This window comes from Rutilus rutilus (assembly GCF_951802725.1).
Source record: "Rutilus rutilus genome assembly, chromosome: 8".
In the NCBI taxonomy this organism is placed as follows: domain Eukaryota; kingdom Metazoa; phylum Chordata; class Actinopteri; order Cypriniformes; family Leuciscidae; genus Rutilus; species Rutilus rutilus.
In genome coordinates, this window is record NC_140222.1 from 46105053 (window position 1) to 46128694 (window position 23642).

Below are 23642 nucleotides of genomic sequence, written 5' to 3' on the forward strand. Positions count from 1 at the left end.
TGGGTCCTCTCTTATGCACTCTCCTCTTTAGCTCGCCCCACAGGTTTTCGATTGGGTTGAGGTCTGGGGACTGAGATGGCCATGGGAGGACCTTGAGTTTGTGACTGCTGAACCATTTTTGTGTAGATTTTGCCACATGTTTTGGATCATTATCCTGCTGAAAGACCCAATGACGACCCATCTTCAGCTTTCTGGCAGAGGCCATCAGGTTTTTATTTAAAATGTCCTGGTAGTTCAAAGCGTTCATAATGCCATGCACCCTAACAAGGTTCCCAGGGCCTTTGGAAGAGAAACAGGCCCACAGCATCACAGATCCTCCACCATACTTCACGGTGGGCATGAGGTGCTTTTCGGCATACTCATCTTTTGTTTTACGCCAGACCCACTTAGAGTGTTTGTTGCCAAAAAGCTCAATCTTAGTCTCATCTGACCAAAGCACACGATCCCAGTTGAAGTCCCAGTGCCGCTTAGCAAACTCCAGACGTTTACGTTTGTGAGTGTTAGTGAGAAAAGGCTTTTTCCTTGCATGCCTCCCAAACAGCTTGTTGGCATGTAGAGCGTCTGATGGTTGTTTTGGAGACTTTGTGGCATCCACTCTTTGATGCAATTCTGTGACAGTGAGCTTAGGACTTTTTTTTACTTCTCTTACCATCCTCCTCACTGTGCGTTGTGGCAAGATAAACTTGGGACCTCTTCCAGCCTTGTTTGTCACTGTTCCAGTTGTTTTAAACTTCTTAATGATTCCTCTGACTGTAGATACATGCAAGTTAAGGCGAGTGCCTATTTTCTTGTAGCCATTGCCTGACTTATGAAGGTCGATACACATCTGCCTTACTTGAATGGTGTGTTCTCTTGTCTTTGCCATGTTGACAAATGGGTAAGAGAATTAAGCCTCTGTGTCACGTCATATTTATACCCCAGGGAAATAGGAAGTCATGAATTACTAATTAAAAGTCCCTAGATACCCTGACCAACTTTAGCAACTACAGAAAAATATATATATAAAAAAAATCAATTCAATTTTTCAGCGAAATTGTTAGGGGTGCCAATAATTGTGGGACACATGATTGCAAGGGTTTTTTTTCTAAATGTGTGTTTGTTTTTTTTACCACCAAAGTAATGTACTTAAATGAAAGGTTGGATTTTTCTCTTTTTTTGCATTTGGGTTCTATGTTGTTTAAAAAAAAAGGAGAATTTTTAGAAGTCCACGACCACATCTTAAACAGGGGTGCCAATAATTGTGGAGGGCACTGTATATAATAATTTATATAATATAATTATATATATATGTATGTATTATAGATAATATAATATTGTCTGGCTGTTCTTTGGCCACATTTAATTCTGAGGAATTGAAGCTGCCTCCGAACACTTCTCTCGTTATGATAAAACGTTTGAGAGGTTCTCGAGGTGGTGACTCACAGGCCCGGACTGGCCATCGGGAGCACCGGGAGAATTCCCGGTGGCCTGGCGACTAATTTGGCCTGCTGCCAGCCAGCGTTTAAAAAAAAAAAAGTATACTAGCCTACTACCTTTACCAGTGATCATTTTCGAATTCGTCATTCAATAAAATTATTATTATAAAATAAAATCATGATGAATCTGTTAGTCTTGACCGACAAGGCTACGATTCGACTTTAAGCCTCAGCCAAACGGTTAAACAGAAAATGCGAGCAGCACGCACCCGATGATGGACAGAAAACGGCCAGGTGGAGCAGAGAGGGAAATGACAAAGAACAAGAAGCACTCAGAGAACAGGCATCAAAATGTTGCAAAATTACTGACCGGTTCAGGGCTTCAAGTGCAGGTCAGTTTCATCTGTAAATACTGTACTTTTTTCTTCGTTAACTTAGTATTGAACTGCTAGCAAATGTAAGCGGTATAGCGCCCCTATTACTATCATCACTCAAAATACTGTATGCTAAAGGAGATTCATATTATTTAGTGTAAAGTTACATTAGTAATTTAGCAGACAAATATGTGGTACTGGGAGCAGGGAGACAGGAGTGATAGTGCAGACATCAACAAAAAATAATGCAATAACATTTTATTAGAGAATTTAGAAAATTATGTCTGGCCATTTGTGAGGTTTAAAACTTTTTTTCATTTTTTTTAATCAAATGAAGGTGGAGACAGTCAACCTAGCACTAGCTGTGGTGCAATGATCACACGTCAAATTCAGCCAGGGAGTGAGATGACATGTAGAAGCAAAATAAGATGAAATATAGCCTAGTGTTGCTAAATTTTGGATATTTAAGTAATTTTAAGATGAAAACAACAACATTTTGTCATAAATATAATACTTTGATTTTTTTACTAAAATAAATGTATATTCTGGGCAAACAAATTACAATAAGGTGGTTGTTTTACACCAAGGTGGAGCCAGTTCTGTTTGTAACATGAGGCCAGAACAAGTGACAGGTGAAGAAGAGACAGGTACAAGAAAAATACGCACACTTTATACATGCATACATACATACACACACACACACACACACACACATATATATATAACACTAGTACTCCACTTTATTTAGTGTATGAGGCTGATGATCCTGGTGGAAGGGAGAGACAGAGAGATATTAGGGAAAATGAAGAGAAGGAAAAGGGAGGTGAGGATACTGTTCAAGAGAAAGCCTTTAATTATTTTACACGGCCCCAGCCTAAGGATTTAGTCCAATAAATGTAATTTAGGAAAAAATAGGATTGTCCGTGTTTCAAAATTTTATTTGGGTCCATGGGATGGCCTGGATTGGGTGTGGGATTTCCCGGCCTGAAATTGTGTCCCAGTCCGGCCCTGGTGACTCATGTAATGGCCGAATTACAGCTAGACTGCCCTCCTTGAGGATCTCCATGACGTTAACTCGTTCATGGGGAAAACCTTGTTCTTCGTGCATCTTTGTGCCCTCGACGTATTAACCCTCTGAGGTCGACAAACGCACCCGCGCGTTTTGCTGGATTTTTTTCACATAGCAGCAGCATAAACTTAAAAAAATCCGTCATTTACGGTCATATTAATAAAATAAATGCATGAATATTAACTATAGAGGGTCTTCTTTTTTTTTGTGTACACTCACATTAACATCAAAACCTTGTTTTTATTTTTAAATAAATAAAATAAACAGGGTGCGCTTTCAGCTCACTCTCTCTCCGCAAAAATCTTTCTGAAACAAGTCTGGAAAATGAACTGAAACTCAGCTAATACTTATCACACAACCATGAAACATGCGTCTAAAGAAAGCTTTAAATTTCTACTTTTAAATAAAACAATTCACATTCAAAACAAATATTCTCCTGCAATGTAATCTGTATGAAACTAAAGAGAAGTACAGTTTCTCCCGTCTCATCTAATTAACTGTAATGAGTTCACACCCACTCGCAGAGCGCGCTATTCATAAGCTAATGAGCTGAGGTGATCTATGCAAAATAAGGTAAACGCCCCCTGAAATGCCTTAAAACCAGCAAGTTTCATTCATTCACTTTCCTGCGCCGTTGGAAGATGACACGATTTACTGGTGAAGAAGCACTTCAGCTAGTCCTGGATAGTGATGACGAGTTCACTTTTTCCTCAGAAGAAGAGCAGGACTCTGACGACGAACGTTTGTATTTTGAAGAGCGACTTGATCCAGCCGTGGATAATATTTCGGATGAGTAAGTCTTTTTACATTTACTTGCATAAGTTGACAAGCTATTTTATATAAACGTAGGCTACATATTTTACTGGTTGGACCATTTCCATACTTGTCATTCAGAGTAATTTATATTTAAATGGTCTAGGCTGCTGTATAAAGTAGGAGAGATGCTTCATGCAGTCTGTTTTCTTTCGTTTTTAATAGTTTTGTTCAAAATAACACATTTCGAGCTTTCTATATATTTCTCTGGTATTTTAGGCAAAGCTTATGAGTTTGGGTTCATTTATGAGACGAGCTCCAGTTCACATGCCGACACGGAGCTTTATTGCCTGCTATTTTTAATTCTTATGTATTAAATACAGGCAATTTGTTGATGAAACAACTATTAAAATTAAGATACAATTAATACAAAACGAAATTCACTTTAAAGAAAGGCTTTATACAAAAAATAAACCTAATGAAATGGTCAAAATCTTGTCTGCCCACTCCATTTGTCTCGCGATTGCGCATGATCTTAGATCATGGCCTGTATGAAAGTTAGGATTTTGAAATTAATTTAGAAAATATTATGTATGTTTAGATTATATTTTGACTAGTGTTTATGCTGCCTCATTATCATCAACGAAAAGTGCTTGCAAATATCTATTGCAAATGTGTGTATGTGCTGAAATGTGTAAATATGCCCAGCTGATGAATTGCAAATGTGTTAATGTTTGCGTTGTGCTATCTCCGTAATGGCCCATTGACACGCAATATATGCCTACAGCACGTGTCTACAATTATTCGCATCAGTTATTCATATAGACTAATGGTAATATACTTTGAAATATTTATGTTATAATAGTTTTCAACTTAAAAAAAAAAAGGAATGTAGCTGCATCACCTTCATCTGCAACTCGCGCAGCAACACAGTCGAACATCAGAATGAGTAAGTACATATTTACCCATGTTAGTAAATTTTTTTTTACAATATGAGGCTGTATGACTTTATTTTTAGAGGTTGGTTGATAATGTTACATATTTTTTCTTTGTGTTATCTTATCAGCATGCTATGTCCATCAGTTGTGCATGTGCTGGAATAGTACTCTAAAATATATGATAATAATAGTTTTTAACTTTTTTTGAAAGGAATGATGTAGGTTCTGCAACTCGCACTAAGAGGACATGCAGCAACATAGACAGAAATCAGAAAGAGTAAGTACATATTTACCCACTATTTTACAGATGTTAGACCTGATGTTGTTTCAGGAGCTGAGCTGAGCTCAGATGCAAAGAACATTTGCACAGTTGGTCGCAAGATCTGTGTGCTTTGCAAAGGACAGCTTGGTAAAAGGCAGGACACACCTTGGAAATGCCAGGCATGTAATGTTCACTTGTGTCTTCAGCTGAACAGGAACTGTTTTCAAAAATGGCACCAAGACATGTAACTATATTCTATCTGCCTTTATTTTAGTTTTTGCTCATTTTGCATTATTTTGCTTTATTTTGCTTAGAGCCCGCCATCAACGGGGCATATGCATTTACTGTGAGATACCTGCAAATTTAGAACATTTAGTTCCTCCACATAGAGGAATTACAATAAAACAGATTGAAAAACAAAACCTTTGAATCTCCTCTTCTTTGTTCAGGCACTTGATGGCCCATTAGCCACTGAGGGAGTGTATGTCACACCCCTGGTCTGAATCTCATTAATATTGATGAGCCATTACCCCTCCCATGCATAAACCTCTTCTGACAAAAAAACTGTTTTACAAGGTTTAAATCAATGTATTGTTTTATGAGAACGATTAGACAGGATGATTTTCACATCATTTTGAAGAAAATCCATTACAACATTAGTCAAAAGTCTTGTGTACACATATTTAGTATGTGTTTTGTGGTTTTATTTCAGCAACTTTCATTTTTATTTTTTCAAATAACCACGCATAAACATTATTCTCTTAAAAACACAAAGATTTACAAGCATGTTGATCAGATATGATGGTAGCCCTGTTTGTGCTTTATAGAGTGAATTTACACCTTTGCCATTAACATGTTTATAAATAACTGAAAAAACAACAAATGTCAGAGCAAGTCAGAACACCTCCAGGGCCCAGAAAACCCCTCAGACTCCAGAGGGTTAAGACTATCATGGGTGCAGGGGTGTGTGGTTATACGATGATGGGCCACTCCAAAGAGACACTTGCTTCTCTTCTTTTTGCTCATCGTCATTTTAGGAGGGTTCAAAAGCAGAGTGTAGCGAGTTGCGCTCCCCCTTGAAAAAAAAAAAAAAACTGGGGACCTGCTCGTTGCACTCAGCAGCCTCATAATAAACCTAAGACAAAATCCTGAGGGTTGTTTTGTCCCAGATCTGTGGGGGTGTGCCCCGACGGGACGAGGCATGTAAATCAAACAGCTCCTACCTGACACCCTCACGAAACCACTGTACTTCCTCGCCACCTCTGGTGATTCGGGGGGCAGCGGTTTCCAGCCAAATGTTAGATGTTCTGTTGCTTCCTGCTGTCATCCAGGACACGGAACATCTAACATCCTCTCAAAAGGAAGTGTTAAATTGATACCACTCTCAGAGAGTCTGGCAGCGCGGAAACTTCTGCCAGGTTTTTCTGCGTGGGTATTAAGTACAGTACAAATAGGATACAGAATCCAATTTATTAATCGTCCTCCGCGTTTCAATGGCGTGGTATCCACTTCCGTGAGACCGGAACTGGCGCATGTACTGTCACAAGAGCTACAATCTCTGCTGAGCAAAGAGGCCATAGAACATGTTCCTCTTCCAGAGAGAGAGTCAGCAGATACTTCCTGGTCCCCAAGAAGGATGGGGGGTTGCGTCCAATCTTCGATCTTCGAGGCTTAAAACGTACAGTTAAAGCCCTCAAGTTAAAGATAATAACTGTAAAGACGATCGTGTCGTAAATTCAACATCACGTTTGGTTTGTCATGATCGATCTGAAGGACGTATACTTTCATATAGAAATATTGCCACAACACAGGAGGTTCCCAAGTTTGCTTTTGGGGGCAAAAGCATACCAATATCGGGTCCCTCCATTCGACCTAGCCATGTTACATAGACGATTGGCTGATACTGGCCCAGTCTTAAGAGCTTGCGCTTCGACACTGAGATCGATCTACGCTCATCTTCTCTCTAGGGGGCTGAGATCAACGCCAAGAAGGGCTTCGTTCCCTTTCTATGTGGTTCAGACCCCGGTTCCTTGCTTTGGGTCCCACTTTAGGTGCGTCTTGCTGTCGCAGAATGCTAACGGCAGACACCTCCCTGATGGGCTGGGGAGCGGTCTTAAGTGGTCGTCCAGCTCAAGGGGAATGGGAGGGTCATCAGCTCAATTGGCACATCAACTGCCTCAAGCTGATGATTGTATTTCTGGCCTGAAATACTTTCTCCCTCAGTTGAGAGACTGTCATGTCCTAGTGCGGCACAGCGGCAGTCTCTTAAATAAATCACCAGGGAGGTTTGTGCTTACGCAATCTGAACAGAATAGCGAGGCAGATCTTTCTCTGGCCCCAGGAAAAGTTCCTGTCACTCAGGGCAGTGTACATCTCAGGGCACCTGAATGTGGGAGTGGATTTACTGTCCAGACAGAAACTACCGATAGGGGAATGGAAACTCCACCCAGAAGTAGTCAAACAGATTTGGACCAGATTTTACGAAGCGGTGGTGGACCTCTTCGCCTCTTATCAGAAAGCGCAATGTCCCCTCTACTTCTCTCTGAGTCACCCAGCCCCTGGGTCTGGATGCGATGACGCACACATGGCCCAGTATGTGCCTGTATGCGTTTCCTCCAGTTTCTCTGCTCCCAGGAGTTCTAGCCAGAGTTTGGTTCTCCGAGATAATATCTCTCCTCAACGGCTCGCCATAGACGATTCCGGAGAGGAGGGACTTTCTGTTTCAGACGGAGGCCACGAAATTCCATCTCTGGCCCAACCTCTGGAACCTTCATGTTTGGCCCCTGATGGGTACCAACTGAGGGACACTGGGCTTTCGCCTGCCATTATTGAAACCATTCTAAGTGCTAGGGATTCCTCCACTAGAAAGAGTTATGCCAACAAATGGAGTGTCTTTGAAAGGTGGTGTGTTGTACATAATGCAGATCCGGTCAACTGCCAGATTGCTTTCAGTTCTGGATTTTCTGCAGGAAAAAAATTAAACAACAGGCACATGCCCCGCCACTCTCAAGGTTTATTTGGCCGCTCTTTTGGCTTGCCACGCCTTGGTTGACGGGGTGCCACTCGGGAGACATCCTCTGCTCACTTGTTTCATTAGTGGGGCCAGATGACTGAGGCCTCCCGTAAAAAACAATATCCCATCATGGGACTTAACAGTAGTCCTAGAGGGTCTGGTTGAGACTCCTTTTTGAAACTCTAGAATCAGCGTCTGACAAACTTCTGACTCTAAAGATGGTTTTTCTTATGGCAATAACTTCTTTGAAAAGAATTGGGGATATGCAGGCTCTGTCGATCTCGCCATCCTGCTTGGACTTTGCCCCAGGAATGGTGAAAGTGATTTTGCATCCTCATCCTGATTACCTGCCTAAGGTGCCTTTTTCAACTGTACATCCTGTCACTCTTGAGGCCTTCCGCTCTCTGCCGTCCACGTCGCCGGAACAGGAGAGATCTCATAGACTGTGTCCAGTCCGTGCTCTTCAGGCCTACGTCCACCGCACTAGCCAGTGGCGTAAGTCAGAGCAACTGTTCGTCTGTTATGGGGGCCGCAACCGAGGGGCTGCTGCCACTAAGCAGACCATGTCACATTGGGTCAGGGATGCTATTGCACTTGCCTATGCGCGGACAAGCTTCGCCAACGGGTCTAAGGGCTCACTCCACCAGAGGGGTCGCCTCCTCTGCTGCCTTGGCAAGAGGTGCCCCCTTGCAGTTTGTTTGTGATGCGGCAGGCTGGTCCTCTCCACACACATTCATAAGATTTTATAGTTTGGATGTTCATGTCACTCCGGCCTTTCACGTCCTTGAGTCGACATCGCAGGCTAATGTCTAGGGCTTTCTTGCGTTCTTGTGAGCACACCTACACAACCGTAAGGAGTCCAGACACCTTCAAGCACGGCGGCGTGGGCATTCTCATTCCCAATGCGCTAAGCAGCGCAGCATCGACTGTAGCTTTCGAAAGGGAACGTTTCCGGTTACTTGACTGTAACCTTGTTCCCTGAGAAAGCGGAACGAGATGCTGCGCTGCATTGCCGTGCTGGTGATGTCCCAGGACTGCTCTTCAAACAAAATATCTGATGATGCACCTGTGGCTCATCTATTTATAGCCTCGTGTTGCGGGTGCGCGCCGATGACGTCACCGACCGAGGCTATATTACCTCCGGGTCAATTCTATTGACGTGTTTACACACTATATTCACGGCTGGTCACGTTTAAAGACGTTCCCAATGCGCTAAGCAGCGCAGCATCTCGTTCCGCTTTCTCAGGGAACAAGGTTACAGTCAAGTAACCGGAAACGATTCCTATTCCTATTTTACAATGATTTATTGCTTGTTTTTATTGAATAATAGAAAAGATAAAGAGCTTAAAAAATAATCGCATATTAAATCGCAATATTGGTAATTCAATTATTTTTCAAAATCGTTCAGCCCTAGAAATGTGTATGCAGTGTATTAAGTTTCCACCAAAGCATAGTGATGGGATGCATTGCATGTTAAATAGAAACCATATGTTCCTCTGGTAATGTAGTTTTTTATAAAACCGAACCTCTTTGTCCAGAGGAACAGAGAAGCTGGAATGAAGACCTTTCCTATGTCTTGATATTATGATAAAATAAATAAGAGATCTCTTGGCAAAATTACTGATGTCAGGTCCCGTGAATTAAACAACAACAGGGGAAAAGCATAATTTCTAAATCTACACCTGGCATAATCATAAATTATGCTCCCATAGTCCAAACAGGATCAAGCAATACTCGAAAAAGTCACAAAAGGACAGTACTCAGCTCCCCATTTAGTTTTGGCCAACACTTTAAAGAGATGGTTCGGAGTAAAATCAACCTAGGGTCCTTTGCACCATGACCTCGAGCCAAACACCCTCCAGAAGCTTTTTTTCCCTTGGCAATCTCGTATCTTGGTTATCAATAGTATGGTTCATTGTTTGCTGTGAGCCAGTTTTGCAGCGCTCTATCATGGTTCCTCTGAAATCCTCAACATCCCTCAGCTCCACCAGCCTAGATCTGCTACGGGATTTATGAATGTCTATTTATGCAGCAGCAGCATAATCACAGCAGCATGTCTGTGTATTTAGCAAGTAGCAAGTCCATACTTGCTCAGCAGCAGCAGCAATAATCAACAGCATCATCAGCGTAGCAGATCTAGTTCTCCAAGCCAAATACATTAAAGGGGTTATGAACTAAGAAATCAAAATTTCCTTGAGCTTTTTACATATAAGAGGTCATTAGAATATCCTGTAAGTTTTAGAACTGAAAACTTCCTTGTTATTCCAAAAACAACATTTATTGTTACCAAGCCCTGTGAACGACTCGTCCTGGAATGTGCTTTTTGATGACGTAATAGAGTGATTAACCCTCTGAGGTCGGCAAACGCGCCCCCGCGTTTTGCTGGACTTTTTTTACATTGTAGCACTTTAAACTTAAATTACTCCGTCATTTATGGTCATACAGAAAAAATAAATATAAAAAAAGAATCTGTGATATTTCTACTTTTGTATGTGTCCACTTACAATCAAATCAAAACATTGTGCTTTTGAAAAATAAAGAAAATAAACAGGCTGTGCGTTCTGCCTCTCCGTCGCGGTGAACTTTTTTTTCTTGAGCACGTCTATAAACTGAAACAAAACTCAGCGAATACTTGTCACACATTTATGAGCCATATACCTTTATAAACATTTAAGTGTGTACTTTTAAATGATCGGATTCAAACTGAAAATAAATATTCTCTGTTTAAGTAATTTGTATAAAACCAACAAGATGTCCAGCTTCTCAAACGCTTCCTAATTACTTTTAATTTGACCACGCCCACTCGCGCAAAAGATATTCACATGCAAATCTCCACATGGAACGCGAACGCGCTCATTACCTCAAAAACAAAACACTTCATCAGTCTCTGCTTTTCGTCGAGTTTGAAAGACGTGAGTTACATTGGCTTTACCCCAGAAGAAGAACGCGATTTCAAGACAAGAAAGATAAGGTAAGAAATTCTTACATATTAGTTTGTTATTGTTGCATAAATTTCACATTGCAGTTGAACTGTTGCTAGATATATGGTGAATATTATAATATTTAGACCCGTGTTTACTGTTACTGTGTTTGTGGATATCTGCTCAAACGTAGATATGTATATGGTAGGCCTAACCATAATGTTTTATATTTGAGCGCGATCGCGTTTGAATGTATCATATTTTTTATCGCGATCGCGTTTGAATGCATCATATTTTGGAAAAGCAAAACGCTCCAAACGGCTTCATGTTTTACTATTATCTCATTTCATATCATCATAACGAATGGAAACATTTGAAGTAACATGATAATCAATATATTTTTCTCTAGCTTAGTTGTTACTGAAATCTTTTTGAAAATGTATATAGGCTGCTATATTGTTATTATTTTATGCAGCACTGCGCATAGCCTATACCTACAAGGCACAACAAACCTTGTGTTCATTATATAATATATTGTTGGAAACATTTGTGTGAGTGTGTGTATTCTGTGAATTTTAAAAAGCAATTTTAACCAGAAAAATCTCAAATGTATTCCCAAAATCGTGCAGGCCTTTCTCTTGATATCAGTATGTTCACTTTTCTTTTTTTTTTTTTTTTTTCTCAGGGCCCAGATGCCACTGAGTCCTGCTGACTTCAACATTCACAGTACATGTCTCTGTACATGAACATGGTAAAGTGAAAATCAAACACCTTGGAAATGAAAGGTATGTACAATGTTTTTAGGAATGGCACAAAGGTCTCTTTCTTTGGATCATTGTTATCAATAAGTGTTTTTTTTTTTTTTTTTTTTGTGTATCTTTGGATTATGTTGTAAATAAATCCAAACAATTTTAAAAGCCATTCTTTTTTTAATCTCCTCATTCTTTGTGCAAGGTTGGTCAGAATGATGGGCCCTGATAAGCTCCTAATAGGGCCATTAGGGAGTGTCTTTGTCTTTCTCAGGTGTAAAAAGCCTTACATATTAATGAGATGATCCGCCCCTTCGCATATTGCTTTTTCACACAAAACACATCGTAAAATTTTTAAATCAATATATTGTCTTCTCTGAATGAGCAGTCAGGGTGATTTTCACATAGTTTTAGAGCAAATATTCTAGGCTACGTCATACAATTTTCAAAAGTCTTGTGAAGAAATAATCAGTATGGGTTTCATGGCCTTATTTCAGTGAGAATTTCTTTTTGTATTTTCACAAACCACGCATAAATGTCATTATCTCAAAACTACAAACTTTTACACACATGCTGTTGATATATTATTGTAGCAGAGTTTGTGCTGAATACAGTGTAATTAGACTTTAGCCATGAAAATGTCACAAGTAACAGAAATAAGCACAAATGTCAGAGCATGTCAGAACACCTCCAGGGCCCAGAAAACAGCTCAGACCCCAGAGGGTTAAAGACCGCCTCTGTAGAAGAAAATCAATGCCTACTTCACCATTACAACTTTGGCCCCACCCACTGGCGTGTTGAGATGACAAGAGCTATACAAGATGGACCACAAATAACATTACCTTACAAAAGATCCTAATACTATGAATGTGGTTATTTTATTTATTTTCATCAATGTGAATGTCTCAGTTGAGTATTATTTATTTGTATGTAGTACATTTCACTGTGGATTCTTTGCAATGACGAGATCACACTCATACGCTCAACATGTCTGTGATCGGCTACATGCTCATTACTGCAACCTTTCATGCCACTATATAAATATAATGCCATAGATCTATGTATAATGCTTTAATCAACACTTTACACGATTAGCATGAGAGCTGTAAAATTAAAAGTGTGCAAGAGAGTTTCACTTGTAATACTTATTTCATATGCAAAGATGTTAGCCAATCACAGCAGTGGGCGTTTACACTGAAGTCTCACAGCAAACACGCTCCTTCAAACCAGAGCTCCAATCAGAGGGCAAATATCAGAGTAGGAAAAATGCCTTTTATTTCTAAATTATGACAATTTTTGATGTAAAAATTATACTAACATTTTAAATGCATCACAGGAAACATTATAAAAAAATGCGGTTCATGACCCCTTTCTTAATAAAGCATAAAAATTTAACAAAAACTATTCTGAGAAATATATTTAAAAGTAACGAATATCTAAAAATATCTTCTATTGGAACACAACTTACCTCAGTATCTCCAATTTACACGTTATATTCTTCAGTCCAGTGCAGAGCAGCTTCACTCCTGAATCTTGCAGATCATTATTGTTCATGTTCAGCTCTTTCAGATTGGTATCTGATCCAAGAACTGTAGCCAGAGCTGAACAGCTTTTGTCTGTTAAGCCACAATCATTTAGCCTGCAAGACAAATAAATAACATCACGAAATTAGGTGGAACATTTTTATATACAAATATTACATATATTTTACATTATTTTACATTTTTTACATAAATAGTGTGTGTGTATATATATATATATATATATATATATATATAGATAGATAGATAGATAGATAGATAGATAGATAGTTAGATAGATAGAAGGGTGAGCTGCACATTGACAAAACTAGCATTTTATATATATTCTTTTTTGATTAAGTGAATAATTTGCTCAATTAAATGAGACATGCTTGAATATAAAATATTTTTGTTAAGATGTATAGTTTAAATGACAACGAGTTTTACATTTGTCTTGAGGAGGAGATTCTGGGGGTTTAATGATTTCAGCAGTGAAGTTATGTAAGAGCATATGTGCTTTATAGCAGAAGTTGAAGAGAACTACATTTTGAAAGTTAGTTAAAATAACTATAAACCAGTGTGTTGTATGATAACAACTGTTGTGCTTCATCCTCTGCTAACTCAACCCTATAAAGCCTAATGTATCATATTTGATACATGAATGTCTAAGGCCTCTAAAATTTCAATTTGATCAAAACTTTACTGAAAAAAAAACTGCTGAAAATCTACTACTGCCTTCTGTCTTCTGATTGATAGTTCATACTTTTTAGCAAGTAAAAGGCCTTTCAGTTTAATTCTAAATCAGTGGTTCTTTTTTCTTCTTTTTTTTGCTGTAAAATCTTTACTGATTAAAGTAAACCTAAGAGTACTTCAAACTAAGAAATTCTTTTTAGTTATTCATATGTCAAGATTCCAATTATTAGATTAAAGCAACTTTTTTGTTTTAGAAAAAACATGTTAAAATGTATATCAAATATGATTCAACAGGGTTTTGATAAACATTTATTTGTATCTCTCAATCATCTGTCTATTGCATTGCAATATGTTTTGCCCGTCACAATTAATTTATTGGGAGATATAAAGTAACAACTGATAATATATGTATTTTAAATAATCTGTTATACCCTGGATTAGACCAAAAAATGACATAACGTACTAAGTGACTTACAGAGCTCTTCTGGAGGCTTTGATGACTGCCAATAATCTGATGAGACACTCGTCTGATTTCTTGAATTTCTGAAGCTCAAACTCCTCCAGCTCTTCCTCTAATGTCAACAACACAAAGACCAAAGCAGACCACTGGGCAGGTGAAAGGTCACCAGATGAGAGACTTCCTTTGCTGAGCTGGGTCTGAATCTCATCCACCAGAGTTTGGTCGTTCAGTTCATTCAGACAGTAGAACAGATTGATGGATCTCTCGGCTGGAATATTATCTTCTAATTTCTGCTTGATGTACTGAACTATTTCCTTGTTGCTCTGGTCATTGCTGTCTTGCTGTGTCAACAGACCTCGTAAGAGTTGTCGATTGGACTGGAGTGACAGGCCGAGGAGGAAGCGAAGGAAAAGGTCCAGGTGTCCATTGTCACTCTCGAGCGCCTTGTCCACTGCAGTCTTGAGCAAATCAATCATGGTTTCATTTCTGTTTTCCTGTTCTGTTGACTCATGAACAAACACACTTGTCTTGTTGATGTCTAGAAACAGATGTGCATAAAGGGCTGCAATAAACTCTTGAATGCTCAAGTGAACAAAGCAGTACATGTTACCAAGAATGATCCCTGTTTCCTCCTTAAAGATCTGGGTACACATGCCTGAGTACACTGATGCCTTATAGACGTCAATACCACAGGCTTCCAGGTCTGTCTCATAGAAGATCAGGTTGTTTCTTTCCAGCTGATGAAACGCCAGTTTCCCCAGTGAAAGGATGGCGTCTTTATCCCAGGAAACATCCGGTGTGTATTCTCCATCATACTTTCGGCGGCTCTGCTGGATCTGAAAGCGGAGAAAGTGTGTGTACATTTGTGTCAGAGTCTTGGGAGTGTCTTCAGTGTTTGATTCCTGCTGTGTTTTAGAGATCTCATCAGCCTGAGTGTTTTTCACATCATTATTTCTTTTCTCCTCCAGAATGTTCTGGAGAACCGTGGCTGAAATCCAGCAGAAGACTGGGATGTGGCACATGATAAAGAGACTCTTTGATTGTTTAACATGATCTATGATTGTGTTGGCCTGATTCTGATCCATGAATCTTTTTTTGAAGTACTCTTCCTTCTGTGCGTCACTGAATCCTCGTATCTCTGTCAGCCGGTCGATACAGTCAGGAGGAATCTTACTGGCAGCTGCTGGTCTGGTGGTGATCCAGATGAGAGCAGAAGGAAGCAGATTTCCCTTCATGAGGTTCGTTAGGAGAACATCCAGAAAGGCTGGTGACGATACATCATGCCACGTCTCATTACAATCAAACTTCAGAGGAAGGCGACATTCGTCCAATCCATCCAGGATGAACAGGACTTTGAATTGATTCCTTCTTGTAAGGTTCAGTCCTTTTGTCTCTGGGAAAAATTTTGTTATAAGGTCCATCAAACTTAGTTTTTCTTTCTCCTTTAAGTTCATCTCTCTGAATGGAAGAGGAAATATGAAGCGGATATCTTGATTTTCTTTTCCTTCAGTCCAGTCCAGAACAAACTTTTGCACAGAGATTGATTTTCCGATGCCAGCGACTCCTTTTGTCAGTACAGTTCGGATCTCCTCGTCTTGTTCAGGAGCTTCAAACAAATGTGTGCATTCAACATGTATCTCTTGTGCTTCATGATGCCTGGAAGCAACTTCAATCTGTCTCACCTCATGTTCAGTATTGACCTGTTCACTGCCACCCTGAGTTATATAGAGATCTGTGTAGATGTTATTCAGAAGTGAGGAATCACCATGCTTCGCAATTCCTTCAAACACACATTGATACTTCTTCTTTAGGCTACATTTCAGCTGAGGAATGAAGAACAGCTCATCTAAACACAGGAATAGAAAATAGATAGTTTTAATCTTAATTTTCTCTCCTCCATTTATAAGTGACAATCTGACAGATGATCATGAGTCTCTTACCTTCTAGAGCATGAGCAACTTCATCTTGCTTCATCTCTCTCAGGTAATGTAGTGTGAGATCAAGAGCTGCTGCTTTGATACTGCATCCATTCTCATTAAAGTCCTTCACAAAGTGGTGTGTGTTCTCTTTTTGTAATATTTGCATAAATTTTTTCAGTTCATTCTTCAAAAATATGATTATTTTGCTCTCAATATCCTACGAACAAAGCAAGTAAAATAAGAGACAGAACAACACAATTTAACCAGATCCACATCCATATTTGGTCAAAACTATTTATTCAGTAATTCAATTTTTTTTGTAAAAGAAACCATTTAAAAACCAAACACGTCAATCAGCTGCCATTTAACACAAAGAGTACAAAAACAACACTTGTCTTTTTACATTTTGATTATTATTTTAAGGGTTCTTAAAATTTCTATTCTATTATTTTTGCAAAAAAAGTTCAGTAAACTATTTGTTTGTTATAAATATAAAAATGAAAATGTGTTTTCCTACCTGGAAGATCCCTAGGAGACTGTCTTTGAAACTCTTGAGGTTATTGTGAGTCTGAACGTTAGAGTCTAACGTCTCACATTGAAGCCTGTTAGCCAATAAAATAAAACACTGCATTTTCAGGCAAAATTTTATTATTATTTTTAGCAGAGACACATTAGCAATTTAAGTTTTCACTTTTATCTAGTATAGGATCTATTTAAGTATAAACATATAGTTAATTCTGCATTGGCAATAGGCATTTCAATATGTTGAGCAGTATTTATGTAAGCAGACTCAAATTAAAGCATATTACAATTTTTTTTATTATAATTCAAATAAAAATTTCAATCTTTTTGCTGATGAAATATGTTTGAACAAAGTTTTATGATAAATATTTGCTGAAATATTCGCTAACAGTCTATGTGTGACTAACAATAAGAAACACATGAAATACCTTTTGTTAGTTGATGGTTTTCTCTCACTGAATGTTGGTCCTTTATCTTTTGACCAGTCACTCTTCACAGACACATGTGAGCCGGATCTTACACTAATGACACAAAGAAGAGAAAGATAAAACACTTCACGTGTCATTTGAAATGGTTTAATGTAGGGCTGCTTGTGTACGGCAAATAGCTTATTTAGTACTTAGAAATTAAATCTAAACCAGTGGTTCCCAACATTTTTAGCCTCAAGTACCCCCACTACCCCATCAATAAGGCTCAAGTACCCCTTCATTGACACTAAACCAAAGTAAATGCGATGTTTATATTGTAATGCAGTTGTCACAATTACCTAATTTGCCAATGAATCAGTTTTATTGATTGCAATTCAGACTTGAATATAATGGGAACATTTGAATAAAAACACAGTATTTGTAATTAGACATTCTAGCCCTTCAAACGTTATTTTTAATATGATGACAAAAAACATTATTTATTAATCCTTCAAAGATGGTCCCCATTTGTAAAACAGAAAGAGTTATATACACACAAAGAGTTACAATATAAACAGAAGATGGCGGCAGAAGAACGCTTATTGGCTCATAATAGCTATTTCCACTCTCCAACCAGTTTTGCTTTTGAATTTATAATTAGGCTAGTGAAGGATTCAAATTTAAGAATCTATTTCAAATATGCTTCCTTAGATAACATCACGGTAAAGAATATTGTATTTAGTGTTTAAGGGTAAGGTAATGATTCTGCTCAGCAAAGTTGCCTTTCCTGTTTTCTCCTTATTGACTGTAAATGGCTCTTGAAGCCCCAGTTTCACTCAGACTGATGGGATTAGCACACGAATGATTCACTGAGAATCTCACCTTTTGTTCTGCAAATGGCTTTCGGACCCAAATGGCTCTTGGAGCCTTATGCTGATTGAATTAGGATTGGCCAGACCCTCACAGTCTAGGGTGTTACCTTAACCTGTATACTCATTTACATGCTTTGTTTGAATTTGTCTCCACCTTCACAAGTCCCTCCTCCTAAAATGCCTATAAGACACCATGTAAATTAATATACTTTAGATTATGTTGGAAGCACCGCAGCCGCGCTCAAATAAAGAAACTCTTCTGTTTGAACGTGATCCCAACGTCTCCTGGTCTGCTTTGAAGAAAGAAAAACTTTACAACACTAGACATTATAAAATCACTAGGTTTAAAAATCAGTTATCTGGTAAAGGGGGTGGCCTTGCAGTCATCTATAGCAACTCCATAACACTTGCACAACTGGACTTTCATAATACTAAGACTTTTGAATACATGTATATATATATACAGTTTGTTTGCAATTACAGAGGTCAAACGTTTCCTGTAGTTTTTCACCAGGTTTGCACACACTGCAGGAGGGATTTTGGCCCACTCCTCCACACAGATCTTCTCTAGATCAGTCAGGTTTCTGGGCTGTCGCTGAGAAACACGGAGTATGAGCTCCCTCCAAAGATTCTCTATTGGGTTTAGGTCTGGAGACTGGCTAGGCCACGCCAGAACCTTGATATGCTTCTTACAGAGCCACTCCTTGGTTATCCTGGCTGTGTGCTTCGGGTCATTGTCATGTTGGAAGACCCAGCCTTGACCCATCTTCAATGCTCTAACTGAGGGAAGGAGGTTGTTCCCCAAAATCTCGCAATACATGGCCCCGGTCATCCTCTCCTTAATACAGTGCAGTCGCCCTGTCCCATGTGCAGAAAAACACCCCCAAAGCATGATGCTACCACCCCCATGCTTCACAGTAGGGATGGTGTTCTTGGGATGGTACTCATCATTCTTCTTCCTCCAAACACGTTTAGTGGAATTATGACCAAAAAGTTCTATTTTGGTCTCATCTGACCACATGACTTTCTCCTATGACTCCTCTGGATCATCCAAATGGTCATTGGCAAACTTAAGACGGGCCTTGACATGTGCTGGTTTAAGCAGGGGAACCTTCCGTGCCATGCATGATTTCAAACCATGACGTCTTAGTGTATTACCAACAGTAACCTTGGAAACGGTGGTCCCAGCTCTTTTCAGGTCATTGACCAGCTCCTCCCGTGTGTTCTGGGCTGATTTCTCACCTTTCTTAGGATCATTGAGACCCCACGAGGTGAGATCTTGCATGGAGCCCCAGTCCGAGGGAGATTGATAGTCATGTTTAGCTTCTTCCATTTTCTAATGATTGCTCCAACAGTGGACCTTTTTTCACCAAGCTGCTTGGCAATTTCCCCATAGCCCTTTCCAGCCTTGTGGAGGTGTACAATTTTGTCTCTAGTGTCTTTGGACAGCTCTTTGGTCTTGGCCATGTTAGTAGTTGGATTCTTACTGATTGTATGGGGTGGACAGGTGTCTTTATGCAGCTAACGACCTCAAACAGGTGCATCTAATTTAGGATAATAAATGGAGTGGAGGTGGACATTTTAAAGGCAGACTAACAGGTCTTTGAGGGTCAGAATTCTAGCTGATAGACAGGTGTTCAAATACTTATTTGCAGCTGTATCATACAAATAAATAGTCACCCCTCCATGATTTCCAAGTGAGAGAACTTGCAAAATAGCAGGGTGTTCAAATACTTATTTTCCTCACTGTATATATATATATATAATATATATATATACAGGTGCTGGTCATAAAATTAGAATATCATCAAAAAGTTGATTTATTTCAGTAATTCCGTTAAAAAAGTGAAACTTGTATATTATATAGACTCATTACATGCAAAGTGAGATATCTCAAGCCTTTATTTGTTATAATTTTGATGATTATGGCTTACAGTTTATGAAAACCACAAAATCAAAATCTCAGAAAATTAGAATATTACATGAAATCACACAGTAATTACACAGTAATCCCATGGTCATTGAACCAGGTTTTGGTTATTTTGGCAGTGTGGGCAGGTGCAAATCCTGCTGGAAAATGAAGGAAGCATGAAGTGCTCTAAAAATGTCTTGGTCGACGCCTGCGTTGACTCTGGATTTAATAAAGCACAGTGGACCAAAGTCCTCTTTTCTGATGAGAGCAAATTTTGCATCTCATTTGGAAACCAAGGTCCCAGAGTCTGGAGGAAGAATGGAGAGGCACACAATCCAAGATGCTTGAAGTCCAGTGTGAAGTTTCCACAGTCTGTGTTGGTTTGGGGAGCCATGTCATCGGCTGGTGTTGGTCCACTGTGCTGTCCACTCAACGCAGCCGTCTACCAGGACATTTCCAGAGCACTTCATGCTTCCTTCAGCAGACAAGCTTTATGGAGATGCTGACTTCATTTTCCAGCAGGATTTGCACCGGCCCACACTGCCAAAATAACCAAAACCTGGTTCAATGACCATGGGATTACTGTGTAATTACTGTGTGATTTCATGTAATATTCTAATTTTCTGAGATTTTGATTTTGTGGTTTTCACAAGCTGTAAGCCATAATCATCAAAATTATAACAAATAAAGGCTTGAGATATCTCACTTTGCATGTAATGAGTCTATATAATATACAAGTTTCACTTTTTTAACGGAATTACTGAAATAAATCAACTTTTTGATGATATTCTAATTTTATGACCAGCACCTGTATATATATATATATATATATATATATATATATATATATATATATATACATACAGTGGGGACAAACATCAGTAAACCTTAAAGGTCCCATGACATGACTTTTTTTCTTTTAACGTTAATATGAGTTCCCCTAGCCTGCCTATGGTCCCCCAGTGGCTAGACATTTTGGTAGGTGTAAACCAAGCCCTGGGTATTTTTGAGAAAATGAAAGCTCAGACGGGCGAATCTAGAATCTTCCCTTTAGGGCCTGTTCACATATCGCGTCTTTTGCGCGCTCAAATTCGTTATTTCAAATGTAGCCGCGCGGTATGCGCGCTCATAATGGAAGCGACGCGGTCGCGGTGCGACGCGCTCGTTTTTTCCAAGCGCGTCCGCGCCGCATCGAGATAAAAACATCTCAACTTTTCAGAATGCCGCAAGCGCACCGCAGGTCATGTGACAAGAACCAACCAATCAGCTTCCTCACCTTTTCCGTTACTTTGAAACCTCAGCAGAAAAATGGAGGAGCAGCTCATCATTGCGGCCCAGGGATTTCTCTTGTAACAGAGTTACAGCAAGGGTTTTTCGGTGGTGGAAATCCATTGCTGAAACTTCCTTGCTGTAATGGAGAGCGCAACTGATGGTTGCTTAGCAACGATAGACGCCTCCGGAGCGCAACCGCCCTAGCGCTTTGGAAAAAAGGAGAAGGTGGCGCGCCTAGCGTTTTCTACGCGTTTTTAGGCGCGATATGTGAACGCAGCCTTATGTCGTCATAAGGGGAAAGGTCACCTCCCCTTTCTCTTCTTTGCCCGCAAAGAGAATTTGGCCGCCCATGAGAAAATGAGAACATGCGCGAGCGCGAGCGCGATACTGGTTTTTCCTCGAGAGACATCATGGCTTGCAAACGAGCATGGCAGTTGCTCAGTGTTTGGATGTACAAATGAACACAAAAGTATTTTTTTAGTTCCTTCATCCGAGCATCTGAAGAACCAGTGGGTTATGTGAATTTCTGATGTGTAATTGTTCAAGTTCAGACAGATAATCTTTCTCTCAAAGTCGTTCAATACGGTTTATGCATCAGTAAATCAAGCCAGTGACTAAACGATCAACTTCACGTTGTTTCTCTTAGTAGGATGAAAATAATCTTATTTAAACTGTGATTAAAATATACAGAAAGAGATCAAAGAACAATCCCTTTCCAATCGCCCAAGCTGTCAATCACACAGCGCGAGTTTATCTGGACACTTGCCAAAACTCGTTATGAAATCAATGACGCTGTTACGCTGCACAACGAAGCTCTTACTGTACTTACCTCATGTTTGCATTGGTGAAATCATTAATGAGAGTGCAGGAACTGCATTGCAATTATAAGATCTTCATTCACGCGATCAACAGGCTGTCATCTGCTCAATGATCATCACTGCAACCTTTTATGTGATGGGAATAGATCTAAATACTTAAAAAACTTCTCACGATTCGTTTATCTCGATAGCTGTAATAGTAAAAACGTATAATAGCTGTAATAGTAAAAGTTTTCGAGAGAGTTCCACTGTCCACATGTAATGCCAAATATTTCATATGCAAGCATGTCAACCAATCACAGCAGTGGGCATTTACATTGAAGTCTCACAGCAGCCAATCACAGCAGTGGGCGTTTACACTGAAGTCTCACAGCAGCCAATCACAGCAGTGGGCGTTTACACTGAAGTCTCACAGCAGCCAATCACAGCAGTTGGCGTTTACACTGAAGTCTCACACAGACACGCCCCTTCAAACAGAGTGTTCAAATCAGAGGCTAAAATCAGGCTAGATATATGCCTTTTATTTCTAAATTATAACAACTTTTGATCTTAAAAACATTCTAACATTATAAGGGCACCCCAGGAAACATTCTAAAATAATAAAATAATCCATGCAATGGGACCTTTAAGATTATATTTGACTTGTTCTAACTGAAATTTCCACATTATTTGCATTTACTATCCATTAAATGTGCATCTTTAAACTGTAATGCAATACACTTTTATCTGGGTTGTTACAGGAGGACATTACATGTATGTTACATTAAACATATTTAACTGTGCTAAATGTTCCTGTAAATTGAATATGAAACCAGTTTCAAGCAATTTTAACCTGCGATAATCTAAAAACATTTCTAGGAAGTTATTTTGCACAGCATTTGACATGACAATGGTGAGAGCAAACGCTCCTTGTTGATCAGACTTTGTTCTGTACAGGACAAACCTGAAACTCCAGTAGTGGTTAAAATGATCCTGTGAAAACAGTCTCAGTCTTACCTCTGTTTCTCTGAGAGACTCTTCTTAAAGAGAGAGTACTTTCCTCGCTCCTCTGACATTACTGCAGATAAACTGCCACTGGAAACAGCCCAGCACTGGTGTCTTTGTGTTGGTGAAGACACTCAGATGCTCAGCATGACCTGGACATGACAATGAGGCACTGAGATTAATATCATGATAGTTCAGAGGGATAAACACATAATGATGAAAATGTAGAACTAAAGACAAATGTTAAGCCAACAAACGATACACACACCTCATGCACTGCACTTTATCAGTTACACTGGACTCTGACTCACCATTATTCTGAAGGTTGGGTATCGTTTGGGTTTTTTCCCGATACTCGTGCCAAATCGATCATTTTAAAACGGTACCGGTAAACGGTAAAAAAAGTCTCAAAACGATGGTGAATGAAATTAAGGAAACAGCTTTTTTATTGTTTTTTTTTTAAAATAAATTCTTACTATTTAAAAATATATGAACATTTTAAAGTAGCCTATATTTAATTATATAAATATAAGTAGCCAAAAAAGAAAATTCACAAATTCACAATAAAGCCACCTAACCCAACTACAATAATTTAACACACAAAAACCCCAGTAAATAACAGTTAGGCTACAGTAGGCCTACTAATAACAGCAAAGTCATCTGTATTCTTATGTGCTACAAACCAGCTTTAAATTTCAGCAATTCTTTTGCAGAAATATGACCTCATTTCTGCCTTCTCTGGCCAAATACTCACCTCTCCTGAGTTACT

At 39.2% G+C, this 23642-nt stretch overlaps 1 protein-coding gene across 1 annotated transcript in view; it reads right to left on the reverse strand.

The window, feature by feature from the left end:
* The window catches only part of LOC311294797 (NACHT, LRR and PYD domains-containing protein 3-like), a gene marked incomplete at its 5' end in the record, with an annotated part of 57829 nt that extends 34885 nt beyond the window's left edge, over nucleotides 1–22944 (reverse strand). Inside the window, 6 exons of the mRNA XM_084415825.1 lie at nucleotides 12963–13133; nucleotides 14183–16013; nucleotides 16108–16303; nucleotides 16604–16688; nucleotides 17037–17129; nucleotides 22886–22944. Coding sequence (XP_084271951.1) covers nucleotides 12963–13133; nucleotides 14183–16013; nucleotides 16108–16303; nucleotides 16604–16688; nucleotides 17037–17129; nucleotides 22886–22944 — 2435 coding nt within the window. The remainder of the gene's footprint in view (nucleotides 1–12962; nucleotides 13134–14182; nucleotides 16014–16107; nucleotides 16304–16603; nucleotides 16689–17036; nucleotides 17130–22885) is intronic.
* Between the last annotated feature and the right edge of the window lie 698 nt (nucleotides 22945–23642).